The following is a 12,474-nucleotide window of genomic DNA, read 5'->3' on the forward strand; positions in this document are numbered from 1 at the left end:
TAATCTGGGAGGTTTCTTCGTGTTATGTATCCCTCCACGCCCCTCATGGGTTGCGCAGATAGTCCCTTTCCTCAGTGATTGGGTCACTATCAGACGACATTCACGCAGTAGTACAAGTTGATTAGATACTGTGAGCTCCTTGCAAATCTTTGCCAGTTTCTCAATTTCTCTCATCTGCTTCTGAGTGATATTGCAGTCTTCTCTTGAAGTCTCTCCACTTGTTATCAGTTGTCAATTAAATTGCCACTGCAATTGACGGATCCTCGGCAGATGCTCTTGCATGTTCTTCCAGCGTGCGCGCCGATGGCAGTGCTTTTACAGTGATGTACCTGACATATTCAGCATCCCCTGCTCTCGTGACTTTGCTGTTTTGTAACTCAGCAGGCATCGTCTTTCTGTCAGGCCCCTTAGTACATGTATCGTGGCAGGGCTGATCATCCCCTGTGCGTAAGTGTCTGTTGAAATTGTCCAATAGATGGTAGAGGTGTGCGAGCTCCCCATTGGAAAATTCTGCCAGTTGATTTTGAGAGAAGGAATTATTGTTCCCACATGATGTTTACTGTTCACCCCGTGTCAATGAGGAAACAGTATGTGGCTGGTCCCATCTCTATCAATACTGTTGGGACTTCCTCAGCTTCCTGACCCCCTGAATCAGACTGACGTATTCATCCAAGAACTCCGGGTTAAACTCCTGCTACCCTTCTGATTATTCCAGGTAGCACTCAGGATTATATTCATATGGATCACTGTACTCTACATATTGGGGTTAAAATTCTTCGTATGCCTCTACCTCGTAGTCTGGAATCTGTTCCATCACCCTGATAACACTCCACAGCATCAGCGAGTATGGCCTTGGCTCTCTCAATGAGGTTTGTTGGAAAGCTCTCAAAGCTGGTCTCCAAATGTTCGGGTGTGTCCGTCTTGCTGTCGGGATTGGTCTGCCCTCACATCATACTTCATGAAAATGTCCTACCCTTCCACACTTGGAGCACGCTTAATTTATCACTTGGTATATCCCAGTATGTGGAAATTCTAATCCGCACCTGAAACACATTAGTTACGGTCTTGCCATCTGTCCACTCCTTTGATATGGGAAGGCCCTTTAGTGGATGTTGATCTTTGACATGTGATGTTATGTTAGATTCATTTATAAAGCACACAAACACCCAGGATCAACGTGGCACTAACTACAAGAGGTCATCCATGGGAGGCAAGAAAAAATACGTTTTAACAAGGCACATAAATAATAATTAGTACCTGTTGATGGGTTCAATGAGCTTGTAACAACCAAGCTCATTGGCCCTCATTGGCCCTCGCCGGGCATTACCCGTCCGGCAAGGACTTACCTGACGAGGGAGGCAGCGTGCGTCCCTCACAGTTCCTTTTCATTCTCCAGTCAGTCCACTACATGTCCCTTCTCCCTTTCCATGGCGGCCATTTTTTGTTTACTTTTTTTTCATTTGTTTTAATGGCTGTCACGGAAAGGGAGAAGGGACTACGCAATTAGAACCCTGGTGCAACAGGCCAGGGGGCATTACTGCATCAGGTAATGTCCTAGGGCCTTCGTTAAGGCTCAGGACTTATTTCCTAAATACTGTTGTGCGGCCCTAGGGGCAAAGGGGAGAGAGTTCCACAGTTTGGCTACGGAGGTGGAGAAAGAACCACCACCAAAGTGAGGAACCAGTACCAGGTAAGCATTGGCAAAACAAAGCATCCTGGCTGGCACATAGGGATGAAACTTGGCCTGAAAAAATTCACCCCAAGCGCCATATAAGGCGCGATGAACCAGGCAGAGAGCCTTGAACTGAATAGATTTGGCCACAGGAAGCCAATGAAGGCTCCGAAGAACAGGAGAAATATGAGAGAGCCTAAGACTAGAGGTGGCAACATGGAGCCACTGGATCAAATTGACAGGCTGTGCCAGGAGCAAAGAATTGCAGTAGTCTAGAGGTGACAGAAGTGGAGAGGCAACCATGGGTGCCCGGAACAAAAAGTCAGGGCTTTTGTTATGCTATATCTCACCCCACCTGCAGTACTAAACTTCATTCTTTTTATAGATTTGCAAGCTATTTACCATGGGATTTTTAGCCAGTGGCCACTTTGCAGGGTTTGGGTCTATTTGACCTAAAACATTTGACCTAATCACATTTGATCGAATTTATTTGACGTTTTTTTCGGTCTAAAATGTAGGGGGAGACCCCGGCAACCTCCCCCCCACTATACCCTTCCCCTCTCCATATATATATTTAATTAAATTTGACAGAAAAAAGGTAAAAAAACTTTGATCAAATGTTTTAGGTCAAATGTTTTTAGGTCAATTATGCTAATACCATTTGCAGTAGGTAGCGACTGGGTCAAAAACCTACGTGATAGTTGCTATGTTTTAGCAGACATTTTCAAAAGGTTCTTTTGTGTCCCGTTCCTCCTTTGTTCCCGCAAGAGTTTCTCAGGATATTTACCTGCAAGACAATCTCACAAAAAGGTGATAGTATTCCCGGGACCCATAATCATACCTCGCGCAAGAAATCAACAATGGTAACACAACACCCTTGATCTTGAGCTTCACGTGAATATGTTATTGATCCTTGCGGAAAGTCGAACATGCAGTAAAATTATAATATTGTTCCAAGTCCCCCACCGCCCTTAAATGTTTCCGTTTCCTCCTTTTTTTGTCATGCCACCAATACCCTAATGCCAACGCATCTTCAGCCCTCGCTGAAGGCCATTTAAACCACTTTGTTTGTGACGCACTTAAAATATTAATTTGAATTTTCACAGAAACTTTACTTTTTCTGGCAAGATCACAGGAATATAACTTTTCACAAATAAACACAAAAACGAAAGAAAAGAAATAGGGCCTCATTACACGGAAGGCGGTAAGGGTTAACGGTCACCGGTAATGGTACCGGTGACGGTTAACCTAACCGCCTGATTACGAGGTCCCTTTGCGGGTTGGTACTTTAACGCCTGCTTTTAGCAGGCGTTAAAAACCAACCCGCAAAGGGACCAGGGTGCTAATTACAGTACCGCAATTTGCGGTACCGTAATTAGCACCTTCCCCATTCCCATTATGCTCTATGGGGCAAAAATGGGAATGGGGAAGGGCAAAGGGGGAAGGGGGAATTACCGCCCCGCCAACCTTGGAATAGGGCGGTAATTCCCCTTCCCTCCAAGCCGGTGCCGGTATTTTATCGGCATGGACCAAGGTGCAAAACCGCCCACCGTGTAATGAGGCCGATAGTCTTTCCTAGTCCTCCCCACACTCTCAAACTACACAATTGTTCCTGTTTCACTCGCTCCACAACTTATAAAACCATTGCATGAATTTCCACCAAACATTCCAATTTTTGGAGGACGGGGTCAGAAAACATCTGGAACATTTCATATAGATTCGTGAAACAAAATCAAAAGTTATTAGCAGCAGAACTTTCACAGAGTTAATAGATGAAATGTTTCATGTTAAATACAGAATGACGTAATTCGCCCTATAATATAAATAGGATGTGTGGCGCATGGCACACATCTGCCGCTCAGATGCACTACCAAAGAAATGGTGTGCTGTGCACAGCTCAACGTTCGCTCTGCATGCTGGGAGAGAAAATGGCAAATCGGCATTTCATAACCCATGTTACTTATAGATCACCATGGCCCAGTGCAATATTTACACCAACATTGTGCCAATGCAGCTCAGTATTGGTTCAATGCATTGTTTACACTAGTGCAATTTTCTGTTTAGCAGACATGCCAAGTTTCTCGACCAGGTGGGAGGGAGATTTTGCCCCAGAAAACGGGAGAAAGGAATTTGCCCATAGGATTGCATTCGTGTTTTAATTATTTTAGGTGAAAGCGAGTACTGGAGTTTGTCTCCCTCTGCTGGAGAGAACACACCCTGCATAAGCACAAAAACCATCATATTCGGGGCTGTGCAGTCATTAGCCAAGGCCAAATGGGGGGCATTTGTTGAGCATATTTTGGCTTCTCTGAATGCATGCATACCGTTCTACTACACTTCCCTGGGACACTGACCGCGATGATACGCCTTTTCAAAAAAGATCCCCGACTTTTAGGCTCGTGTCTTGGAATGCTCTTCAGAATGTGGTCTTAAAATAATACTCGAGCCCACGCGATGTATAATTTTGGGACTGGCAAAAATGAAACTAGGCCTAGAAGGGAAACAAAGTTTTACTGCTTCAAAGATCTCCGGCCAGCGCACAACATCTGAAGAGGCCAGAAAATGTTAACACATCTGGCTCCCATTAAACCTGCACGGTTCACGTGTGTGATAATGAAACGCGCATGTGAGCTTTTCAGCCCAGAGTTCTCACCTTTGTGGTCCAGAGCTTAACCGTCCAGTCGAAGGACGACGTGAGGAAGAGATGGGAGAAGTCGACGGGGCCCACCGCCATATGGCAGTTGATGCCAGTCACGGGACCCTGGTGCCCTTCGAAAATTTCACCAATGCCAGCCTTGCTGTAAAGGGGTTCAGAAAAAATAAAAGAACTCGTCAGCACAGAAATAATCATTTCCTTATTTTCTCAATAGAAAGTCAAGGCAATGGTTAAAGAAAAAGCTCCACTTTTACATTTGGTTATTGGGTGGTACTCCACCAATAGGCCGAAACGATTGCATTGGAGTACAGATAGGAGCGACACACAGGCTGTGGGCACCGTTTCAATATTTACTCACACATTGACTTCCATTGGGTGTTCTAATCCCCATGGTCATTCCCACCATTGACCTGCACCTCCCTTCCCATAACACACCTTTCGGGTATCTATTTGAGCTAGCGCTATCAAGCACTAACACCATACATTGTGCTATATAGTGCCTGCCAGTGTTATTTCTAAGTTATTTTCTGATAGTGAATGGCTTATTTGCAGTTGCAAACGAGCTCCCAGTGTAAAGAAAAGGTGTTCGCAAAGGGTGCATCTAGCCACTTGATTTCTAAGCAGTATTTGTGTCCTTGCATCTTTTCCTTGCACTGAAATCCTGTTCGTGACAAGAATTGGTAAAGCCAACAGTTTGGGCGTGTGCTTAGATATTAGATAAGCATTTGCTAGGCACTGGCAGCATATGTGCAGATACTCATGCCATTTTCCAGCTATTACTATTTTCTAGCCGGGTATTATGTTAGTGCCTGGCAAATACCTATCCCATGCCTATACAAAAGCCAAAACTGCTGGCTATGCCAAGGCTCGTTCATGATGTCTCTGGCTGACTCTTTATAAGGTCTACGATAAAATGTAGCATATCATCAACTAATCAATGAGTGATCATCTAGGGGTAGGTGAGGATAATGTATACTAATCGTCAGTCACACTTATGACAAGATGTTAATGCATAACTGAGGATTTGGTTTTCCTTTGCAAAGATGCTTCATGTGGTTTGGTCAATAGTCCTCTTAATTTCAGTGGTTTGTCTTTGCTGCTGTTGGTGGTGAAGTGAATGCTATGCCCTGTAGCCACTCAGTTGGCAAGGTAGCTCACTGAATTAAGCACTCGCTGCAGAGATCTGCGCGCAGTCTTCATTCACAGGGACAAAAACCAGCAGGGCTGGTTCAGCCTGCATCCTGCCGAGGTCAATAAATGGAGTACTATCAGCAGGGGTGTTGCTAGGTCTGGTTAAGATCCGGGGCTATGCTAGTTTTGGGACTGTCAGGACTGGGGGCTAGCTAGCCTTTTTGGTTGTAACCCCTCAGCTTCTATCCGGGGCTACAACCAAAAGACCCCAGCTATAGCCCCCTCAACCCCCCAGCCCTCCAGCAACGCCTCTGAGTGGGGGTAATCTTAACACCTCTTATGCCAATGCACAGAGAGGGGGAACAATCCATTCACGATTAAGCACTATGCAAACACGTGGTGTTAGCATTGCAAGACCCTTTCTGATTTCTGGGCTAATGGCCCCGGACAACGTCCCTGCCGAGAAGATGACAAGGCCTTGGCTAGTTGGAGATTTTCTCCATTTCAGATAATGAGATGTGCGTGGACTTCAAGCCCGCCCTTATGTGGACTATGCGCGATATTGTATATTTTGCAATATCCTTTGTCAGCCGGAGGGCATTTCATTAACACAGGAGATTTTTGGCATGGGATTAGGGCGCTCCAAATAAATAGTGTGTTTTTAATATCCAGAAGAGGCAAGCATCTACAATGGAAATTGAAAAAATAATTTTACGAGCCTGGGCGGGTTTTGGTTCAGAAACCACTCATGCTAGGATTTCTTTTTTCAAATTCAGCAGGGGATGTCCACCATCACTAGAAATTGCCAAAAGTCAATATTTTTAGTGAGATCCATTTTTGAAGCACAAATATACACATTTTTATTTTCTATTACGAGTTGGCGAGGGCCAACCTAGAAATAGTGCCACTACTATTCCTGCGGTCGAGTCGGCGGCCTACAGGACCCCACTGCACATTGGTGGTGATATTTGGAAGCCCTAAGCCCTTTGTTAATATTTGCAGGTCACGCACATTTGGCACGACATGACCAACACATATTTGAAAGTCAGTTTTATTTACGTTTACTCAGCAATACTAAGGAAATCCATTTGTTTGTTGACAAAATAATAAGAAGCTTAACCTGAAGTCAGCCAGAGATTCATTTTATAATACACAACAAGAAAGCATTGGGAGGACATTTCCTGGTGAAATAATTGGCATGTAATTTCTTCTACCTTGTGACTATTATGTAACTGCGGACTGGAGATAATCGACTGTCTGTTTTCCTAAATGATTTATTAAGTGCACACATACAACAAGTGCTTTGTTGTTGTTGGGCCCTAAATAGACAGTCGGAAGCGGATTAACCTGAGTATGGTGAGTCGTAGAACAGTGCTTTCAAATTATGGTGGAAAAAGAGCAAGCGAGGGCGCGGTCGCAATGCAACTGGAAGCCATTCCAGAGGCAGAGGGCCATTACAAAGAAGGCCCTGCCTCTCCTTTCCGACAGGGCGCGCTGTAGGTGATCAGAGAGAAGAGCAAGCAGGTTCCAGCCAGGTGACAAGATGCAGCAATGGACTGCGCAGAGGAAAGAACCCTTCACGTAATGGTCGGCCCTTGCATTCTGTCAGGCAAAGGGGTGGCGAGTACAGAGCGAGATCAGGAGGTGAGCAGCTGCGTTCTGAATGACCTGTACATGCCTGAGACACAATGTAAGGGCTCTAAGGAAAGAGAAATGGCACATTGAAGCAGAACTGAATAAGGGAAGAGGCATAGAGTTACAGGCAGAGGGTGAGCAGTGGAAGCATTTTTCTCACAAGCCAGAGGTAGAAGTGACAGGAAGAGGAGAACTAGTTATTCCAAGGAATGCAGGATCGATTATGATCAGATCTGAAACCTGGTTTACTAACAGTGGAAACTGAAATGGTGCAGGGTCCCAATATAATGGGACACGAAAGGAGGCATCGTAGGGGACTGGAGCAGCACAACCCAACAATCTCTATTTTAACAGGTTTAGGTCTCAGAGTTGTTATTCATTGACAAGGCGATGGCAGGCATGCAAGGCTGAAAACCGAGTAGCAGCATCTGAACAAACGGTATATTGAGTATATTGAATTTCCATACCTCTCAGCGTCATTCTCGGGGGGCTCACCTTACCATGACTATACAGGATCAATTCTGTTTTCGTGTGGTTTATAGTGAGTCCATTCACTTTTGCATATTCCCAGAGCCTCTCAGCCGAGCAGAGGATTCAGCTAAACGGGTGGTCAAATTGACCACATCATCCGCATCATCCGCATAGGCCATAACTAAGCAATGTTGGGTACCAACTTTAAGGGGACAGTTACGTATCCCTGCTTCACCCCTCTAATTTGTTTGATCGCCCTGGTAATAGATCCACTTCCATCTAGCATCAGCTGAACAGAAGTATTCTGGTGCAGGAGTTGTGGGTAATGGAGCAATCCTTCAGGGCATGCCATTCCCCTCAGCTTCTTCCACAATTCTTCTCTATTAACAGTGTCGAAAGCCGCCTTAAAATCAATATATAAGGCATACAAAGGAGGGTTATTAGCTGACAGGGCTTTATCTCTGAGACTATTCATAATTAGTAAATTATGCGTGGTCGAGTATCCCGTTCTAAATCCGCAAATCACTAACTAGAATTAAAAACAACTAGCCATTGTAATTTTCATTCAAATGATTGTTTATTATTATAACAGCAAAACAAAAGTGCTGATGGCTGGAAGGTTTAGAATAAATCTTAACCTCTGGCATTGCTCTGGGCAACCCTCCAAACCACCGTTCTTCACCTGCCAAGCCATTACAAAAGGGGAAAGACAGTATGCAAATCACAATTGGTCCCACCCCAAAAGGGCTAGTCCAGCCCAAACTGCTAGGTCACATCCCTTCTACACGAGACCACAAGCATCCCCAGACATGTTTCAGCCTTGTTGGGCATCATCAGTGAGGAGTAGCTTGGGTTTCTCGGTCCAGCAGGCACGGGACCCACATCTGGGCATACCCATCCCACTTGGGCTGACAATAGAGAGGTGTGCCCAGACGTGGGTCCCTTGCTCGCTGCGCCTTAGGGAACCAAGCAGCACCTCACTGAGGAGGCCCATCAAAGGCGAAACATGTCTGGGGTTCCTTGTGTGTCCATGCAGAGGGGACCTGGCCTAGCAGTTTGGGCTGGGCTGCTACCATTGGTGGCAGTACCTGACTGATTTGCATATGGCTGGATCCCTTTTGCAATGACGCAGATGGGCTAAAGGTTGCCCAGAGCAATGCCAGTGGTTCAGATTCATTCAAAACCTTCCACCCATCACTTTTGTGGTAATATTATTACCACAAAAGTGATAACACACAATCAATATAAAAGCAAGAATATAGATATCCCATCCTACCATGATTGGTCATGGTACCTTCTGACCTGGTCGTAACCTCAGGCCTGCCATACTATGCATAACTACATTTTAATAGGTTCCCCAGTGCATAAAGCTGGTGTGAGGCGAATACACAGCATATTTCCACATATGACCAACTTTCCAGCATAGGGCCTCAAATGCTAGGTGAGATAACAACAGTAGGTCAGAGAATAGAGTATACCTCTTTTGCATTCTACCTCCGACTTGGGGGTGTTTAGTTCACAGAGGCTTATCATCTGGGCAGGATGGGAGTTAATTCAGGAGCAATCCCAAATCCATAACCATATTTCCTCGCTCCTCTCCTCTCACTTGATGTTGTAGCATCCACCTTTCGGCCGCCACCCATGTTTTCACATCCCTAAAACATTGCACTATCAAAGGCCCCTTCTGACACTTCGATGAGATGCCCAATCTCCTCACAGCCAACAGTAGAAGGAACCCAGCAACACTTTCATTAGCTTCTTCCTTGGTCCCCCCGGCCGTAAACCCAACAAGCACACCTTAGGGACAAAGATGAAACTATGATACGATACGGTTATTTATAACGCGCTTAATACCCAGAGGTTTCTAAGCGCGGACCAGGGGATCGAACCTGTGCTGCTCCACGTCAACATGCTTCCCAGGCGAGCACGTTGCCCCTGAGCTATCCTCCCAAGAACCCTTCTTCAGTGTGTTTACTCTCTCCACCACCCTTTTCCAGTAGCAGGTTATAATTGGACAATCCCACACCATATGCCAAAAATTAGCATTTTCCCCTCGACACCTAGGGCACTGATGCGAGATCACATGAACAAGTAGGTGCATTTCTTTCAGGGTCATGTAAACCCTGTGTATAATGTTGAATGAAATCAACTTGAACCTCGCATTACGCAATACCGTCGTACCCTGAGTGCAAATCTTAAGCCATTCCCCATTGCTCATTGGTTCACCATTATCAATCTCCCATTAATCTTTCCCATTAAACTTACAAAAAGGAAATACAAAAAGCCAAGAGAAAACACTACGACAACCGAATCTTTGAAGCACCAAACACCCAAAAAGAGCTCTTTAAAATCTTAAACGAAATCAAAAACCCTCCGGGATGTAACAACACACCAACTCCGTCCAGAAACCTCTGCAACCTTGCAGACCACTTCAAAAACAAAATCACCAACATCCAACAAGCCATTGAAAGCAGACCGTCTGATCTGACCACAACCTCAACCTACACCCGGGAGGAGCACCCAAACAAACTACGAAGCTTTCCAGAAATATCAGTGGAGACATTCGTCAAACTGGTGAATGAAAGCAATAACTCAGGGTCCCCCGAAGACCCCTGCCCACCAGACATATACAAATCGATTGTTAAACAAGGAACGCCGATGGAATATCACAGTTACGTCCTCAACCATTCCATCGCAACTGGGAAAGTGCCACAAGCCTTCAAAACTGCATACATCAGGCCACTACTTAAAGATACAGCGGGAAACGTAGAGGACCTTTCCAACTACAGACCCATCTCCAACATGCCGTATACAGCCAAGCTGCTCATAACGTACATATACAAAACAACCCAAGAGTTTATAGAAGAGCACAGCCTACTAGACCAGGCACAAGTTGGCTTCTGACCACTGAGAGGAACAGAATCAGCTCTACTCTCAATATGGGACGATCTAAAATTCAACGCAGACTCGGGCAACAGCACTGCTTTGATACTCCTAGACCTATCGGCAGCATTTGACACAGTCGATGTGACACCCTCATAACAAGATTAGAAGGACTTGGAATAACAGACACCGCCCTACTATGGATCAAATCTTTCCTAACAAACAGAACGGAAACCATATGGATGAAACCCTTCAAATCCAGCCTGTGAGATTCCACCTGTGGAGTACCACAAGGATCATCCTTCTCCCCGCTACTATTGAACATCTACCTGTATTTACTTATCAGAATCATCAAAAGCCACGGACTCACCTGCTACAACTTCGCTGACGATACACAAATAATCTTCAAAATACAAGACAACCCGGAAATAAACTCAACGCTAGAAAACTTCCCCCGCGAGGTATTCTTCTGGATGAACTCCAACTCCCTCAAAATCAACCCAGGCAAAACTGAAATAATGATCGTCACAAAAAATGGAGGAGAAAACCAATTCATCCCTTAGCCAAGGGAACTCGGGACAACCCCAACACCCTCGCCGATTGTAAAAAACCTGGGGTTCTTATGGACAATAATCTCACGCTAGAGCCACAAGTAAACGCTCTCGTCAAGAAATGCTTCTTCCTCCTGCGAGCGGCAAAGAGAATCTTACCGTTCCTATCGTTCGCCAAGAAAACAACCACCATCATCGCACTCGTCATGTCCAAGGTAGACTACGCCAATAGCCTATACCTAGGCATGCCTGAACGACTCCTAAAAAAAACTACAACGTATTTAAAACGCAGCAGCCAGACTACTTCTGAAACTACCCTGAAGAGAACACACCGCACCAGCGCTGCAAACACTACATTGGCTACCAATAAAACAACAAATAAAATTCAAAACAATGTGCATTACGCACAGAGCAGTACACAACGAAGGCGCTGAGTTCCTAAGAGACAAACTGCTCCTACATCAACCGACAAGAACGCTCAGATCAAGCATGGACATCCACTTGGAACCTAAACTTGGAGATCCTCCTTCTCTCACCAAGCCCCGAAAACCTGGAACGACCTTCCAAAGTACATAAGTAACACAAGAAACCACCTATTATTCAGGAAATTACTCAAAACCTGGCTCTTCACGTCATAACTGGAAAGACGGGGCACCGACATAACAAAAAAAAAACATCAAGGAACGTAGAGTGACCGCGATACTCACCGATCAATCAATGGGAAAGCCAAGGTAAACATCCCACGACATACTAAAGGACCGAATGGGAGACAGCTGCAATATGACCAAAGACAGTTAACATAGCAAACTAAGACAGAAAGACTAGGACGAATCATCAAGAGGACCATAACCTTAACTATTACCTTCCCCAACAGCCCTAAAGACAAAATACAGAGGGGGTAAGGAAGCACTGCACCACAGGCCCCAATGCAATGGGTGAGAAACAGAATGTTACATCACTACACACTGTCCACCAATACAAAGCAGGAAGCACAAAGCCCCACCACACAAAACTACAACTAAACAATAGTCCCAAGGATGTTCACACCACGGAAACCAACGAACCAGTCAGGACAGAAGGATACGAATGTCTGAATACACAGGCTCACCAAGACAGATCCACCAGGACAACACATCAACATGACTCCGACCCGGAACTATTCAAAGCCTTAACCGACCCGGGTCACACTAGATAACCTGAGAATAGTTATTACCCACCCAGTCCCACACCGGAAGATTAGGCTTAGACGCACCTACCAATCCAAACTATACTCATTAGGATACAGTTGGATCAGCACAACATCACCAAAGCGAGTCGGACCATGAGGAACCAGCAACATCCCAACCCACAGGTATACAACTGTAACGGAACCATAAGTACCTGAATCAGGATACAGACCCCATTAACCCAACCCTAAATCTTCTGCATAGTTAAACCCACACAAACCCACACAACCATCTCTCTCCCAGCAATCC

The 12,474-nt window shown here is 45.3% G+C and overlaps 1 protein-coding gene across 4 annotated transcripts in view; it reads right to left on the reverse strand.

The window, feature by feature from the left end:
- Positions 1-12,474, reverse strand: part of DYNC1I1 (dynein cytoplasmic 1 intermediate chain 1) — a 2,709,604-nt gene that overhangs the window by 442,802 nt on the left and 2,254,328 nt on the right. For all 4 annotated transcript variants that reach the window (XM_069648550.1, XM_069648548.1, XM_069648551.1 and 1 more), the window contains one exon: positions 4,326-4,470. In XM_069648550.1, coding sequence (XP_069504651.1) covers positions 4,326-4,470 — 145 coding nt within the window. The remainder of the gene's footprint in view (positions 1-4,325; positions 4,471-12,474) is intronic.

Source organism: Ambystoma mexicanum, chromosome 2q (genome assembly GCF_040938575.1).
Source record: "Ambystoma mexicanum isolate Mex_15411 chromosome 2q, UKY_AmexF1_1, whole genome shotgun sequence".
Lineage (NCBI taxonomy): Eukaryota > Metazoa > Chordata > Amphibia > Caudata > Ambystomatidae > Ambystoma > Ambystoma mexicanum.